The sequence below is a fragment of the Varroa destructor genome, unplaced genomic scaffold (assembly GCF_002443255.2).
Source record: "Varroa destructor unplaced genomic scaffold, Vdes_3.0 BEIS01000006.1, whole genome shotgun sequence".
NCBI classification, from domain to species: Eukaryota; Metazoa; Arthropoda; class Arachnida; order Mesostigmata; family Varroidae; genus Varroa; species Varroa destructor.
In genome coordinates this window covers 27,281,858-27,299,624 of record NW_019211459.1, presented here as the reverse complement: position 1 = coordinate 27,299,624, position 17,767 = coordinate 27,281,858, and the positions used below count along the sequence as shown (strand labels likewise).

Sequence of the window (17,767 nt, the reverse complement as noted above, 5' to 3'; positions counted from 1 at the left end):
ACGCACCAGAATAGGTACTCGTGTCCCTCTATGTGAAATTAATAATCTTCCATATTTCATGTAGTCCACAATCCCGCACCTCTTCCGCGTGTTTGTGCTGCAATATGCCCTGGCCTTTTAAAGTCAAATAAGCAAAGAAAAAAAACGTGCCCTTAGCGCTACAAATCATTAGTGTTGATAACTTCTGGATCAGTAATTGTCAAGAAAATCCGTCCCAACAGGCTGCACTGTTGGACTAAAGCTGTTTCGTTGATATCCATTTAGACAACCAAACGCACTGGACGCTGTCATGACCCATTCGCGTAACTGAAGTAATCTTTATTCTTTGTACGCCGAAACCATTGAAAGCCGATTGTTGAAGCAATATCTTGAAAGTTTCAGATATTATAACATTGTTATTATTAGTTATATTGTAATACTGTTTTTATTGTGATCAGATGAAGGGCCTCGTTTCACTTGGATACGGTGTATGTACTAAGTAAACTGATAAAAAAATACCAAGCTTTTCGTTTTCCAGCACGCCCCGATCAACTAAATTCACAGATTACCATAACAGTTAGATCGTATGTGTCAGTAAATAGTAGCAATTGTTGAAAAGAAAAGCAATTATTGATGATTATTACGGCAGTGGGCGAGTTCGATACGTAAGCGGAACAGGGGGTCTGGAATACGTATACATCTACTGTCAGTTGAATCAATGCCGGTCAGTTCGACTGACTACACAAAGATTCGGTGCAGTATTTACTACGGAGGCCTTTTTGATACGTTCGTAACTACGGATTAGATGAGCTTTTCTTATCTAGAATTCTACTACATAGATATTTCTGTGGATCAATACATGTCCTATCTGTCTGGACAAAAGATGGCCCGAGAAAAATCGAAAAGATCAATTAATAGATCGATCTGAAAGGAGCAAAGTAGCTGCATTTTCCTGCGACCCGAGTGGGGAAATGGGGTCGTCAGGATGCCGGAGCACAGGCAAAACAGTGTAATTATCCACGTGGGTGTTGTTGATCATATAGCGTAGACAGGCGTCAGGTACCAAGCTAATAATATACTGGTATTTAAAGCGTTGCATTTACTTACGATATAGTATAAACTATGAAGTTTCATGTTAGGATAACATGTTATCTCTTTATCAAAACAATTCTGGCAAATCTTCACCTGACACGGAAACGTAACAATAAATCGACGTAATGGAGAAAAGTAATTTTCATTGCGCAATACAGGTCGCGCAGCCACTCAGTATACCTGAATGGAGGAGATGTTGGGGATGGCGGATAGGATAGGTTGAGACAGCTGTGGGCAGGTCGAATTCGCATACTTCTACTGTCCAATTTAACTAATTCACTAATTACTTATTAACTAGGTTTACTTAAGAACGGGCAGCTTAAATATTTAGTACGGCGGAATAAAGTGCTAACTTACAAATCCAATAGAATTTGTAAAGAGCAAGATGATAGCGCTATCGAGTTTGTGAATTACTTTTCATATATAAAAACAATTAAACCTCTTTCGAAACAAATGATGTTCTTCGAAATTGAAACGCCAGAAGCGGAGCTGTGTGGGTCATTTATACGGTGCTGCCCGTTGACGAGCTGCGAGAACTATTCCGGGCAAACAAGAAACACCAAGAAGTACCACATACGTACTTGTTATGACAATAATTATTTAGGATATTTTTTAAGCGTTTTTCAGTTTGTTACATTTCCAATTCTGACAGCTACTAACTGTCGTTCTATACTAATTAACTATCCAAGTAAGTGTTTTTAGTTTTATGACCTGTACTGCCATAAATCGTTGCCCCAGACACCCGTTATATTTCGGGCGTTTTTATGCTTTTATCTATCATGGCACGTGCGTATATTCCTTCTATGCACTCTTGCTAATATGTTCTGCTCAAACGCACAAAACCTGGACACAAAATGTAATAGCGGACCAAAGTTGTTAAGCAGATCCTTGCATGCACCCTCTTTACCAGCATGCCCAGTTTGGTAAGCGCTAGTGCTTTCAACTTTTGCATGATCGTATGATCCTGTGTCCTGGTAAGTGTACGTATCAATGAATTTTGTTTGCCTTGCTAGTTGAGGCGAACCCGGCCTGCGTTTTGATTGCCAAACTTTCTAGATCCTTCGCAGAATCGACGCTTTCGCATACATATGCAAGTTGCATTAGCTTGCGTCAATGAGCCTTTCACAGCTGTTCACTCTGATCCACGCTTATCGAACAAGATGTCCTCATTCCACGGCTGATATTCTTTAGTGCGTAATAAATTCACGTTGCGTTGTCTAGTGCTTTCCAGGATATTTTCGGGGGTGAGTTAAACGGGCTCCCATTTTCTCTGAAACGGGCCATCAGGTGGCGTAATTATCGGCTTCAGATGCTGCTGAGGGTATTTTGCGGGAGCACGCGCCAATAGAACCACTTCCTATAGTCCTGCAGCGCATCATGCGGTCGATGCAATAGGCATACTGATCGCGGCTGCTCGCGCTGTCCAGTGTGCTCTGACCGCTATCTGCCTGCAGGGCAAATAACATGCTTATACGGCCTTGTTTGCATCCACCTGGCCCCGATAAATTATAAACGCTATCACCTCAACCGATTTTGAGCTGGTCCGGTATAGTGTCCCTTGAAAATGAACCCACTGATAGTCCATTCTTAGCGCAACATATGTATCACCACCGTCCACCGAGGCGCTGATGCGGCCTAATTAGTGCACTGAAGGCGGTATTTTCAATGGCGAATATACGAGATGACGGATCCGAAGTACGGGTTTTGAGCTTCATAATGCTAACAAAGTCGAAGCTTGCCGTTCTAGTTTGGGGTGGCTTCACAATCGTAAGCTGCGGGCGCTGTGCGTTCGTATGTTTTTCTTCTCGAGACAGCAACAGGTGTTTACTCCTCGCCGGATGCGCCTACGAGAGCGGGTATCGGGCTTCTCAGGCTCATAGTTTCAGACCGCACGAACTAACTTAAGGCAGAAGCTTGCTCCGACCGTTGTGGCAGAGTGGAATGACAATAGCCAATTTTCGGCTATTTTGATATAAGCTAGAGACATACGAAATTTGATCCGGATTCCCTGTTCATCCAGGACTCCCCGTTTAGCACGCGCAAATCCTGCAACGTTTCCTGCAACAATGGCGAAAACACGATTTAGGCAACGCGGCTTCCTCTGAAAAGCAACGCTTTTATAGTTTTTCTCTGGAGCAGTCTCATCTAGTTCTTTCCAATCACTTTTCAGAGAGCTTCTTGTGGGTGTGTATGCGCCTCCAACAACACCTCCATCTTTATTCTTGTCACTTATTCTACGGCTGCCACTAGAATAAAACAAACTGGGGTAAGCGGTTCACAGCGATTCTATATAACCTTATACAGCCGTATTTATGTTTGTACCATTACAATAGATAGAATATTTATTTTTGCTATTAATTATTCTCCTCTTTCGATTTTTATATCTTAGTTACTTATGATTTGCAAGGCGGAACCAGCAATTTTAATAAGATTAGTGAGAAAAAAAGGTGCATTAGTTACCTTCCTCAAAGATATCCTTTTCTGCTCTGCAGTACAAACGTTTCTCAAAAAAGAAGGTCGACTCTTTCAAAATAAATGACATTACCGATTTCTGTTAAAACAATGACTAAATAGCACTTCGGCTTCGCGCTGGAGATGACCGACGAAATACAATTTAAAGCGACTATTAAGGACATGTTGTTACGGGAGAAAATAAATTACATCAATATGTTCGTAACAACCAGCCACACTGTTATCCATACGTTTTGTTCATATAGCTTTATAAGACAAGGTTACATAAGCCAGAGGTGGGATTATGTGGGCGAGTCATAGGCGAAGAAGCCAGACCAAAGTGGAGATTTTGTTGAGTAACAAATAGGGAACGTGAACATGCTCTATGAAAGCCAATTGAAGGGTAACTACCGTGCTGATTTATGATTCTCGTATGCAAAATTATCCTTTGTGAATTGTGACTATCTCGAGTTAGTACGTGTCGACTATATCGGTGAGTCTCAGGAGTATCGTATGTAACATGTAGTTGACAACGATGGCATATACCATAGCTAAACCTGACATCAAACAAATATATACGTATATACCCTGTTATGGCCAGACCATAAACAAGAAATTGTTGCTGCCCTATTTACTAGCCAATTTCCGGCCAGTGGTCTAATCCGAAGTTGCGCTTTAAGCCTTTTCTCAAGCTAGCAGTCCCATATAGTCTTACACCTAGCTCACGTATACCAGTAATTCAATTAAATACAATAGAATTCTGTTCGGCAAAACAGGTGACACTGTAACAATTTACTGGTCATTATGGAAAACAGACCTAACCCCAACCCAGAAACACTTATGCGCCTCAAACATGCTGAAAGCATTTAATTAGTAAAAGCAGTTTTTTAGACTGTCTCACACGGAGCGGGCTTGCGTTCGCAATCTTCCAGATCGCAATAACAAGCAATTATTTTCGCATAAAAAGGATCGTCTAATCTCCGGCGACAGCGAAACTATGAGGCGGAAACGATCGACTCTTCTATTCATACCCGGTTAACAATTAACTTCTTAATTATTGTTAATGGAGTATTTTCATAGCTCTGATGACCGCATATTCTACTTCTATAAATTAGTTTAAAAAATTCTGATATTATATACACGCTATATATATTTGATACGTGACGGAAACACTATTGTACTTAGTTTTCTAATTCGAGGTGCGCTCACCTTCAAAATTGGAAACTGAAAAACATATAGATACTACTTTTGGCAGCAAACTTGTAACAATGAGTCTCTCATTTAAGTATCAACGTACATTTTAATTTAAACACATTACGAGAAAATTGCCACTACACGGTGCAAGTCTTTCTAGGCCACTATTTCTATAAGTTGCGCAATGTATTTTGCAAGTGATTCATAATTTTGTTAGTACGTTCGAGGACGCTGTCAAGGACAGTTCCAAGAGACTAAAGGGATTTCTCTGTATCAAGTACTTACTATCACGGGTTTGCGCAAGTACAAAACACATGGGTACGGTTGATGTGCGTAATCATTTTGTATAGCCACTGAATTTCGACGAAGATGCGAATAATTGTGCGTTTCAACAGCATCTCCCATTGTGACCCTCTTTATTTTTTCGGTAGTTATCGTTCACTCATGGTACCGACCTACTTTGTTCATTTTACTGAATTAAAATTTTCCTAGTTGAGTGAATTGTTTACTAGTGTTAAATGTACGTTGTTTAGTGCAGTTGTAGAGAAGGCAAAACATACACTCTCCGACGGTTTATAGAGTAATTTAAGTAAAGCAGTTTGTTAAACTAATTATTCGCCCACAGTAAAAAATTATCAGTCCATTTCAGATCGCAAAGTGGATCGCGATTGGTTATAGCAGTAGCACCAGAAGATAGCTTCGAGCAGAATTTGTTTGAGCGCCAGTCTAAGCACTCAGACTGCGAAGATCAACGCTTAGTACCTGGCATATACGAGAACACAAGCGCTCTGTAGTAGTGAGCCAAGATGTTTAAGAAAAAGACTGCTCTGATTTAAAGTGGAGTTAGAACTAACGATTAAATACCAAATCTACAGGCAAAAAATCTACAAATCATAGAATTCGCCATTATTTCTTCGCTACGTAATCACAGAAACTTAGCTACTTAAACTACCATTAGTTTAAATTAGATGGTGGACTTCGAGGCAACTAAAATATAAAAAATAATACTGCGGGTTAATCGCACTTGAAGTTAGGTATAGACATAAATATCTATCGATGTATATATTACCAAATGGGCAAGCCTCTGTTCGGATCCTTTAATTTTATCGGTGCGCTCCCTTGCAAGACTATCCCTATATATTACCAAACATTCTTTAGAAGCGAACTATTTTGTAATATAATGTTTCAGTCCTCCTTCTTTCTCCTCCTTCAAATCATCTTTTGCTTTTGGCATATTCGGTGTTTTTAACTTTCGAAAGGCTTGTGCCGCACGCTCAGTATTTTCTATCACTTACAGCTTTGTTTTTTTTTTTAAAGCGATAACGTCTCTCCCATCACTAATCGTTACCGGATAAGTACCCAAAAAAAAAACACTCTTTCGCTACCGTAAACAATATTTTAAAGGCAATATTTTATCCATTTAATAGAAAGAGAAAGAATGAAAGATAGCCTGGGTTACTTGTTTCGCATTCGAAAGCCTCGATATAGCTAGCTTGCTTGCTTTTATCATGTCTTTCAAATCATGATAAATACGACAAATTTACGCGCTTAAGAGCACGCACATATGTACTGACAATCGTTTGGCTCTAGGAAGAGAATCATATGCGAAAAGAACTAATAACGAACTAAGTGCTAAAAGGTTTGTATCATAGCACAGACGGTCAGACCAGCCGTTCGCTCTTACCGCATTGGGCCTTAGCCGAGGCTGCTTTCTTTTCTTTCGTTTTTCTGTGATGTTACATGGGCTCCACAGCTCGCCGTTAGTCAAGCTACTTTTGTAACTCTCGCGACAGTCACCGCTTACAAATACGATTGCGTTATCACTAGAGGGCGCTTTAGCGGTAGCATTGGGGGCTCCATTTTGTATTGTTATTATTAAAGTGATGTGTCAAGAAGAAAGCGTTACTAATCTTGGCGCATCGCGATCTTATCTATTGTAACAGGCTTCCACAGCGGATCGGTATTGCCCTGATTTTGTTGTGCCCTCTAGGAATTGATCTTACTCCACCGCTCGCTTCGTCTGTGCACCCTGTCCGCTTTAGTGACATTTAATTTATTTCCCGACCGCTTCATCTCCCTGTTTTTGGGAACGCAACGCTTTAGAGGAGGGGACAATGAGCAAGAAACTGTCAAAGAGCACTTGCCGATGATTGAGTAGTCTTATTAGCCAATCACAAGCAGAAGAAGAAGAAGAAAAACGACTAATTATCTCAATCACTGTATTTACGATGTGCTTTGTCAACGTTTGGCAGCGCCGCCTTTCGGTGTCTTTTAGCCCGTTAGCAACGATCGGCGTCAGTGAATAGTGCGGGCGGGCAGGCGGGCGGGCGGCCGCCGTATGACAGTGTCCATTGCAGTCCCTCGCCACAAAATCCCTTGATACGTTAGCTGTTACGGGCAATATTATGATGGCTCGTGACAGACAGCTTAAAAAACTAGCATCGTAGTTCGTAGTTAAGGGGATTGCTGCACAGCCCAAAATTGTACCAAGTCTCTCCTGAAAGAACAGGTCGACTGAGAGAAACCTGGGGAAATTTTTCAAAATTGGAGCTTTTTTTTATCAAGAGTTAAAAACAAGACTCACGAAAGCTACTCAAGTAATGGTGTCTAGTATGGTACAACGGAAACTGCTGTATCAGTAGCAAGTATTGGTTGATCTACGAGTTCCATAAGGTGTTAAGTGTGCGAAAGTGAACTTTCATTATGGGCATCTCTGTTCGTATGTTCAATGTTATTCTGATCGGATTTACTTTTATGCTCGTGTTTACCGCTTTTCAGACAGGTGGCTTAATCCAGGTAGGCAATAGTGAGTTGGCGCATGGCACTTTGTAGAGTCGAGTCGAGTTAGATTACTCATAAAATATATCTCGATCCCAAGCACCTTATTTTGCCGGTGTATTTTAGACGTATATAGGCCTTCCGTAATCGTAATTTGCAAGGGTAACGTTTTCTTCATATAGCATATTACTAGCATTTAGTTTCTAGCATTAGACAACGCATCTGTACAGGTTCATTCTTATTCTTGAACCTATAGTTCAAAAAACCAGGAGAACTAATGCTGTGTATGCTGAGAGAACGCTCCCATACTAATTACGAATAGTCTGTTTCTATACAAAAGTACACAAACGTGTGCTTCATACTAATATTACGGTCTCCGTCCTGTAGAAGACCGCGTAAAACTTTTATAATGCAAACTTTTAGAATGTTGACTTGTCTCAAACGGAGAATATGTTGTCCAACGGTTTGGGCTTCCTAGCCTTTAGAACCTAATATCTATAGTTGTGAGTTTAAGTGTAAGTTTGTGAGTAGAAACATAGCATTACTATGTTTCTATACTTTATTTAATTGAAATTGAGGCTGTAGTCATTTACAGCTTTACCAGTCAACGAATGCCAATGAATTTTTAAACGGCACTAGGACTGCACCCTGAACCCTTTTAAGTTTAGCTCGTTTGGCCCTAATTTAATTTACCTTTAGTTCATTTGAATTAGATTTAATTGAAATAAAACAATTTACCGCTGTCAATTTTCAAGATTTTCCCATACTGTGCCCACTTCACAAAGCAATCTAATCTACACAAATGCCGTTTTACTTGATGCGCAAGGCAAACAATTGTAAGCAGTGCTTATTATAGGATAACAATTTTCAACACCCACCGACTATATCGACCAGGATCAAAGTAAACATTATGGTAGATAAGTATTGTTATTGTCCACCGTTTTATAACCAATACTAGCTAGATGTACAAAATGGCGCGTTTAACTTCAGAAAAAATTTGGTAAGCGGTTTGCTGTAAAGGGGCGTACGTGCGTTCGTTCGTCCGGCCCCCCCTAGAGCCAGACGAAAGCTAGTCTTTTTCGGGAAGGAAATAACGCGCTCGTTACGGCGAACAACAACGCGTTACGATTGTAACTTACGCGAAAATCAACTATTATCGAATATTTCGGCACTAGACATACCTTTACAAGAATTAAAAACGTTTTTTTTTTTACCGAAATTGGCAATCTACGTGACTGCTGGTTTTTATGCGGCTTATTTAAGACCTTCATAAGACAAACGGTGAGTTTTCAATTGGAAATAAAGTTATAAGGCCGGTGTATTAATTAAAAAAAAAATGGCTCAAAATGAAGTTTTTCATACGGAAACGAACGGCCATTTTTAGAGAGAAAGAAAAAATACAATTTTTCTAACTGAATTGTTGAAATCAGATTTAACGATTAATCTCGGCGAGATTTTCAGCACCATTTATACTTATGGACAGTTTCAAACTGTCGCATTGTTCAATCTTCAGATCCTCGTATCAGCCCAAGATTGAATTTCGTGCGAATGTTTCGCATATTCGACGAAAACAAACTTTACACTTAATACCAATATCGACTGAGGCATGGTTATTGTTAACAAAGATAAAGTTAATTTTCCTTGTGATATGACTTGAAGCAACGCATTTATAATCTGCCCTGCACGCTTACACGAAGAAGAAAAGCAAACGATCAAGAAGCTGATGCAGTAAATATTATACGCGTACTATAATGAACGCGAACATCTTACACCGCTGAAAGCGACACCGTTCTACCATTGTTATACCATAATCGTTTTGGCGCTTCGATCGCCACCGTTCTACCATTGTTATACCATAATCGTTTTGGCGCTTCGATCGCCACTTGGCGGTCTGCAAATAACATTGCAGTAATGAGCTAATGTGGTCGATGTAAGGTCAGCCGATGACCTTGTCCACTGTTGATATCAGGGATGACGTTTAGAACGATCATAGTCAAAATCGCCTATAGCCAAAACCGTACTAATTGTTTGCCGTTTCTTCAGGCATAGCTTGCATCAAATGGTATAGGGTAATAAATAGCGTTTCATTCGTTTCGATAGATTATATATATGTATGTATGTATGTATGTATGTATGTGCTCTTCGAATAATCTGCACTGGGCTAATATGATTTACCCAGAAATGGTCGTCTTCTGGGATTATTATTCTTTTGCCTACGAATTGAGGCGTACGGGAATTTTAAGTCACTATAACCTCTACTAAAAAGAGATCGGGCTATAATATGTTCAAGAAATTAATCTAGACCACACTCCCGATGGCCTTATTACTTGTGCATGTGTTCTGTTTGTCTTAAGTAAAGCGTTGTCGACATCCTTCTAAAAAAATCAAATCAATCTAAAAGCTACATAGTTGTAATTAAGTGGTATTCAGCATAACTTTCTCTTTGAACTTTAGATAATAGAACTTGCTCAAAACTTCCTGACCATGTTTCTCCACTGTCTATCGTAATTTCTATCACCTGTAGCATGTCCCGAAACTATGCACTTTAAAATTTTACGATCTGCGCTTAATCCCTGTGTCCTTATGCAGGAAGCACCAGAATTTAATCTTAACATGTACTGTAGTTTTACAATTGAAACAACTGATACTGTAAGTGTTATCCACGTGTTAAAATGAACCTGGCATTTTACCCGTGTAATAACTCATTTGTATTAGATTATTACTTAGAATTACTGATAAATTTTTCCTTTTGGAGTATGATCATGTCCTATTCAACCAAGACCAAACTAGACAGACATCAACCACGCTTCGAGATCTAGTAGCGAGCATGCAGCGGACATATTTTCTATACGTTGGGCGGGACTTGAAACTGTCTTACATAACGTGTAGAATTACGTGGCTCTATGACACCTAGTATGGTTCATTGTAATCAAATTGCTGATCATGATCAAGTTCAGCTTGAGCGTTGTACTGGGAAACTAAGCACACGGCGTTTCAGGAACGCTCTTTTTCCAAAATACTACATCGTTCGGTAAATGCTTTTCTGCTTTATGACTGCTTAGAAATTTTTATTAGCGGCTTTTTTTTTCCCTCCAGAAGAAAGAATGGTGTAGCACTGGCCAAAAACAACGTTTTGAGGCCTCGTGGCGAATATATGTATTTACAATTACCATTATCATAAGCTCGCAGATGTTTTCGACTGGGTCGTCTGGTGATGTATACGAGTATTTTTTTTTCGCCTAAAATATGTCATTGCCTTTCATGAACTGCTTCTACCTATTGAAAATCGTAGCAAACTGTACTGAAGTCGATTCAAAACGAGACCAACGGAGAATACACCGGAGATGGATACTGGTCGTTTTGTATTATCTACGCCGTCTTCGCTGTGTCAAACTGGATCGCACCATCCATCATTGCCCTTATGAGTCCACGAGTCTCGATGCTCGTAGGCGCCATCACGTACAAGTTAGTAGTAGGATAGCTCATCAGTTTAACCATTGGCAGCCTCCATGCCGAACGAAAAAGCTTTACGTGATATACACGAACAATATTTCATATTAGGAGCTTTGGAGCTCTTCGTTCCTCGAAGTCTTGAACTAATCTGTAGAAATCTGATGTGACACTTTGTATGAATATATGCTATTCTAATCGTAAAGCAGACGAACTGGAGAATACGATTGCACCACAGTCTTGCCCAAATTATCAATAATAATATCGACAAGTTATCTTCTGGTAACTTCAACTAGTTTTTTTTACCAGGCCCTCCTTTGGTGTGAACATAGGCAAATGGTGCCTTTCTCCTAAAGTAAACCCATTGGAGAACCTGTCACCTCGAAATTCAGAGGCGCTGGAAATACAGATGATAGGAGGCTCCGTATTATCATCGACGTGCTGCAAGCGAATGGTCTACGTGTAGCCGCCCAGTCATGTTTGCCCGTGACTCAATTAAACTAAAAAAAGCTGGTGAACTGCGCGGAGTCTGAGCAACAGCGAAAATATACTAATTTATTAAACATTTTCCCTTCGCTTTTCCGGATTACGGGTCGGATTGTTTGTCTAGTAACAGGCCAGTTTCTCAGAGATTCAAGAAGCCCTCAGGTACTATTAACCGCAAAGTCGCTGACCGAATAAACTCTATTGGTACAACGTTGTGAAATTATACCTCATAAATTTTCAGCTTTTTCATCTCGCAATTTCTCTATCCAACCGCAGAAGGTCTTTACATTGCATCTGCACTAGTTGGATCCGGCGCAGCAGGTTTGTGCTCTATATCTCAAATATAATGTACGAGTATATTGTGATAACTGGCATTTGTAGACGAACTTGCTAACTGATACTTTAACTTATCCTCATTAATTACCTCTATTTTCCCTCCTATTTCATAGTTATATGGACAGGACAAGGGACATTTCTAACAAAAAACTCAACCAAGGAGACGATGTCAAGGAACTCCGCTATCTTTTGGGCAATGATGCAGCTCTCACTGATTTGGGGAAACATTTTTGTCTACTTCGTGTAAGGATAACACGAAAGGGATTACAGGAATTATATTTTCTATTTAGCTAGCTTCATGTAGCCAGGAATCACTGTTTCAGTCTTACAAGAAGTAGATAAGTAATAATATCAATAATCGGAACATCCGAGGAAGCTATATTGTTTCAGTGTGAACTCGCCATTCGAACTAATCCTGATCGTCGTTATTAAGTAAGCTATTAGGTAATAAAATTATTTAGTTGTATACAGTTATTAATTAAAGAGCTTTGCTTACTCGTGTTTCTGAAGGCGAGGCAATCATCTGCCCGTCATCCATTTGAGTATCTTCATACTGAAAACCAACAAATAAACTTCATGATAGTCTAGAAGCCAAAAATGGTTATAGTAGAGGCTTTTTGGACATTGGCAATGTACAGCACACGTGTCATAATCGTCGTATTCCTTTTACGTGTCCTATGCGTGATCTCCCGTACAGGTTGGTCGGTAAGGAGCATATCGATAAGGAAACTCGTATACTCGTTTATGGAGGTCTACTCGCCGTCGGAATAATCGGTAACCTCCTAATGATCTGCTTCCGAAGACCGCCGCAGGACAATGACGAGTATGTGCTTTCAACAAATCACCAGTGTTTAGCATCTGGCCATGCTACATCTTACTAATGAAGCCTATATGAGAAGTGTGCAATACCGAAAGACGATTGTTGTACATCGATTACGTTTGCGTTCCATATATATATATATATATATATATATATATATATATATATATACACTCTCGTGCTTAGAGGAGTTTCAGTTCATATAATTGGTGGCAAATGTTCTTATGACCAAAATATTTATTTCAGTGAAGAAGAAGAAAAAAAAACGTTATTCGTCAGTGGAATCGGTTAGTCAGATTTTACCACATTATTGAATGTTATGATATATCAAAACTTATTTATTTGCGTCCCTTACTCGTCGCGGCCGCTATACGTATAACGATTTGACAGCCATTTTCAAAAATCGTCGCCTCAATGTGCAAAAGCTCAAATTTTCTAGCGTCAGTGGCCCCGCTAAACACCTATTGCTTAATTTAAATAATAGTGTAATAAAGACCAAACTAGTAACGTGTTTACTTTTTATTTCAGTAAACTCGTTTGCTTTATTGAAAACGTCAAAGATGTTACTGCTTTCCATCGCTTTTATCTACACTGGGCTAGAGCTGTCTTTCTTCAGGTACGATTTATCCAATATAGATATTTACACAACATCATTTCCAAGTACTTGTAGATATTGCTGTTAGCTAATTTCTAAGCAAAGCTTGTAAGTTAGACAATGCAATCAATATTTTTTTTTTTCTAATAAAATTGAAACGAAGTCATACAATAGGTGTGAGTAGAGGTTTTTTCTCCATATCTTACATGCTGGATTCAGGCTCAGTTTTAGTCGTGGCTAACTTGCAATTGGATATTGAAAAAAAAAAAAGATGTGGTTTTTTTTTAAATCTAACCATTAACATTAGTAAATACAACACATTGGTTTCAGTGGAGTCTATAGTACTGCTATCGGTTTCACCATGGAGTTTGGTGATGACAGCTCTAAGTATGTGCCAATTAGTGGCCTTCTCATAGGAACTGGCGAGGTGCTATGTAAGTAGAAAGTAGGTAAATGTGTAGCTAGCCAATATTAAGGATATTTAATAGTTCGTATATTTTTTTTTTCATGCAAAACATTTCGTAGCAAAGAATACTGATTTATTGACATCCGATTCGACCTAAGCCTTTATTAGATCAGATCATAGTCGTATAAGTGCTTAGGGCCACCCTCACGAATGAGTGTTCTACACTCGCTCCATAATGTGAAGTCCAGATTTCGGGTCGGACGCTCGGTGCTTTCGTAAATAGAGTTGCTTCTAATAAAGAAAACATTGTGTCATTACCTGGCCTCGAACCTAAACTATTTCGTATATATCTAATACCTGCTGGTGAAATGGCATCGAATAACGCTTTCAGATCAGTTTGACGCTCTGGGTTGGCATTACCTGAATCACTGCATTCATTCATGATTCTGAATAGTTTGACGACGCTCTCGCGTAAAGCAGCGCTCACTCTTTCAAGCCGTTCATTTAACGTGGTAGTCTGATGAAATTGTAGCATGGTGCTGTGATATGGCGGAACGTTACCTTGTGACCACCATCAGACTGCTCGATGCTAGGGTGTTCCATGAATTTTGAAATAAGCACGTCTTACTCAACTGTCGTAGCTCCGGAAATGGTCATATTTAATATTATCAGCACGATTATTATTACTACGAACAGCTGCGCACGACCGATGGTTGCCGCAGGCGTTTTAGTTAAGGGCTAGCGTATACGCAGATAGAGGTCCGGAGGCCTGAAGTTCGCGCGATCTCTGTTAATCATACATAAACAGATAGCTTTACGAAAGGTTTCTACGCGCCGAAAATGAACTATGTCTAGGACAGCATGAAAAGGCAATTGTTGCAGAAAAATGAACGCATGAAACCTTCCCGCATGGAGACGGATCCAAAATAGTAGAGTTAAGAAGGCTCCGTCAATCGATAAATGCCAAACGCTACAAGTGCTAGTCCAAAAGGTAGATTTTGAGTGCTGACTGTGTACCACAGTGTAGCTCGTGGCTTGAATCTAAATTGAAATTTGGATATCTTGGAGACAGCCGCGATAAACATTTTGTCGAGATCCGCAGTCCCCGATTCAAACCTGATACTTCACTACCATGGGTGGACTCTTTATCGTTCCAACGCGTTACGTTTTCGAGGCACTCTACCGCGTAAAACATATACTATGTAACTTTAGACATCTGCTTTCCGTTTGACTCTAAGAGATTTCTTTCATGTTATTACATAACGTATTATCGTAATATTTAAGCTGGTTTGGCGTTTAGCATATTCGATGACTACACGAAACGTATGGGACGGAGCAAAATAGTCCTGATGGGTTTTGTGGTTCATGTGGCTACATTTGGCCTAGCTTTTATCAACCTACCTGCTAATTCGGTGCATGGAAAAACCAAAGACAACGGAATCATTCATTCCAGGTGAGTGTGTAATGTAAAATATTTACTACTTACTTTTGTTGTTACTACGGCGTCTCTTTTAATACTAAATAAACATAGACATGATAAAATGCTAATTAATTAACAATTAAAATAATTCTTAATTTAATAAGAGGAATCTGCCCTTGTTGTTTGGCAATACCTATACGCCCTCGCAAACATTTGCGAGGGCGTATAGGTATTTTTGCTGAGCTTACGTATGAGGGATTGATAAGTGAAGATCAGCTGTAAATTGTCTTCTCGTCAGTAGCAAACTTGATGTTGGTTGAATGTCTTATGGGAGAAGCATGTATCGATTAGACTTGATAATAAGGATGACGCAATTATTACGTCATCAAACGTTATATATCCTATAAGCAACAGAAATTTTGATGTATGACCAAAATGTTACTGATTATAGATTGACCTATTTTAGTATCGAGCTGGCGCTGCTCTGTTCGTTCCTTCTCGGCTTCGGTGATGGTTGTTTCAATACCCAGGTAATTAGCAGACTCAATTTATAATGATTTGATATGTGCTTCCGTAAAAAAATATGTCACATGCTATTTGTCTGTGTGCTTGTTATGTACCATCTACGTTTATATCTTTTGCTGGAATAATAAGCACAGTAAAACGAGAACTTGAAATATGGACAAACGAATTGGTGTATTAAAGGCTAACGAAGTAGGTCCGCGAGTTAATGGTCCTTAACAGTACCAATCATTATGGCCGCATAGTCTCCGATCATAAGCGTACAATTTACGAGCAACACTTCAGAGCAAAGGCCAAGAGTGGGTACACAAAAGAAACGAGATTCGTGCAAGTTTCCTGGCCGCCAATTGTCCACAACGGTCCACTCTGTTTTGCCCCACACTGCCGCTCAGTGCTGTACCTGCTGTATATATGCTACCATTTTACATCTTAAGTTTGGGATGGCCTAGATTTTAGCTGTTCGATAAGGTTAGGGATCCCCAATTATTTTATATGCGATCGAAGCTGTGTAGTAACATCTCGATACAATGTCCTTTGTTTTCCTAATCTGACATGACCCTTGAGATGCTTCGGTAATTGTAGGTAAAAATGATCTGATGACTAGATGGCTGCGTAGTTTTCGAGACAAAAAGATGAAGAAAGGCAGATTCTTTTTCATTGAGCGTATTCTCACTAAATAATCAACTTCCCTACAAGTTTCATAAGCGCTGAAAGAACCGTTGCTTTTTTATTTATTAGGCTTTGAATGTATTTCATTATTCAGATCTGTGTTCATTACAAGTTATTTTGTAATTTTATTTCAGATTTACTCGCTGATTGGGTATGTATACAGTAAGGATAGTTCGTCGGCGTTCGGACTTTTCAAGTTTATGCAATCTATTGCAGCCGCAGCTTTCTTCTTTTTGTCCACCATACTTATTCTTCCATATCAGGTAAGCTACAGCTTACAGTTACTACGATAGCATTATTGTATCGTTTATACGCGATCGAAGTTACTCGAAAAACATCTTGCTTGTTTCTGTCTTTGTTTGTACGCAAGTGTATTTCTGTCACATATTCGTTAACGTGTTGTAGACTGCAGCACTTTTTGAGACGATGCAGACTACATGTTAGCTGAGAGACGTATGAGTGCACGTGCACGTGTTTTCTAACCGGCCCTAACGTGAACGATTTTCCAGCTGGGGGTTCTGCTAGTTTCTGCTTCCCTCGGCACGATATGCTTCATGTGCGTTTCAGGTCATGCACCGGAGTCAGACGAAGGTAAGGAAACCTTATCATTACGGAATACACATGGGGCAAAGAATAATAACGGTAAATTATGAAGGCTTTCATAGAAAACTAACGCACCCAAACAAGTCGAGCTCATTCTTGAAGCGTTCAAATAAAACGCCCGATCCAATAACGTTAGTACTGAGAAGACCCCTTACTAGTGAAAGTTTTATCTGCCTGCATCACAAAAAAGATTCCCGCACAAATATTAATGCAGCGGGATCGCATTCAGTTTGCTACAATCCTAAAAAGTAACGTAAGTATACTTAGTAAATAATTTAGCACAGAACAGCCACAACCTGTTTAGTAGAAGACGCTTGAAACTGTAATTACATTATTTAGTTCCTTCGCGTCCGCCCCCATTCAGTAGTTACGCTCATATATGACTGTGGCTGCGTCTGATCGGAAAAGGTAAGTGCCCCTGCTTATCTTGCTTGGAGCAGTATTCCGTTCGAACAATGATGACACTGCGCACATTTGGACCCGCCTTACCAAAACAGACCACAATAATCAGCAGGTACAGCTTCCGCAATAACTAAATGCTTTAATTAAAGCAAATTATATACTTTTCTTATTTACTTACAGAAGAAAGTGACTCTAATCACGTATCTATGCAAAGGAGCGAATGTGAAGAGTAGTCGTTGGCGGCATTGAAGCGTTGCTATTAATGTTACTGTATTGTAGCAGTGATTTTAGCGGTAATTCTGCTGTAATATTATAATTCGTCAGATCTTCACTACCATTTTTTCTGTGTTTAAGAGAGAAGGCCTATTAGGATTTCTGAAAAAGATGACTAGGATTTGAATGATAGCCATTGGCGCTTAATTGTCGAATAATTTCAGTATTCTTGAAAACATTAGCGTTAAGTTTTAATTTTAGATGAAATAAATAGAAATTCTATCATACGAAGTAATTACTTATCAATTTACACAACATCAATGACTACAACGTATCCTGCTTCCTTCTGCC

The 17,767-nt window shown here is 39.5% G+C and overlaps 1 protein-coding gene across 1 annotated transcript; it reads left to right on the top strand.

The window, feature by feature from the left end:
• Positions 1-7,011: 7,011 nt before the first annotated feature.
• Positions 7,012-17,707, top strand: LOC111252587 (UNC93-like protein MFSD11). Its single transcript, XM_022810752.2, has 13 exons — positions 7,012-7,512; positions 10,787-10,959; positions 11,672-11,751; positions 11,880-12,009; positions 12,464-12,589; positions 12,833-12,873; positions 13,115-13,202; positions 13,512-13,615; positions 14,872-15,040; positions 15,474-15,537; positions 16,333-16,461; positions 16,708-16,789; positions 17,384-17,707. The coding sequence occupies exons 1-13, from the start codon at positions 7,420-7,422 to the stop codon at positions 17,434-17,436; spliced, it is 1,332 nt and encodes a 443-aa protein (XP_022666487.1). The 5' UTR covers positions 7,012-7,419; the 3' UTR covers positions 17,437-17,707.
• Positions 17,708-17,767: the final 60 nt, after the last annotated feature.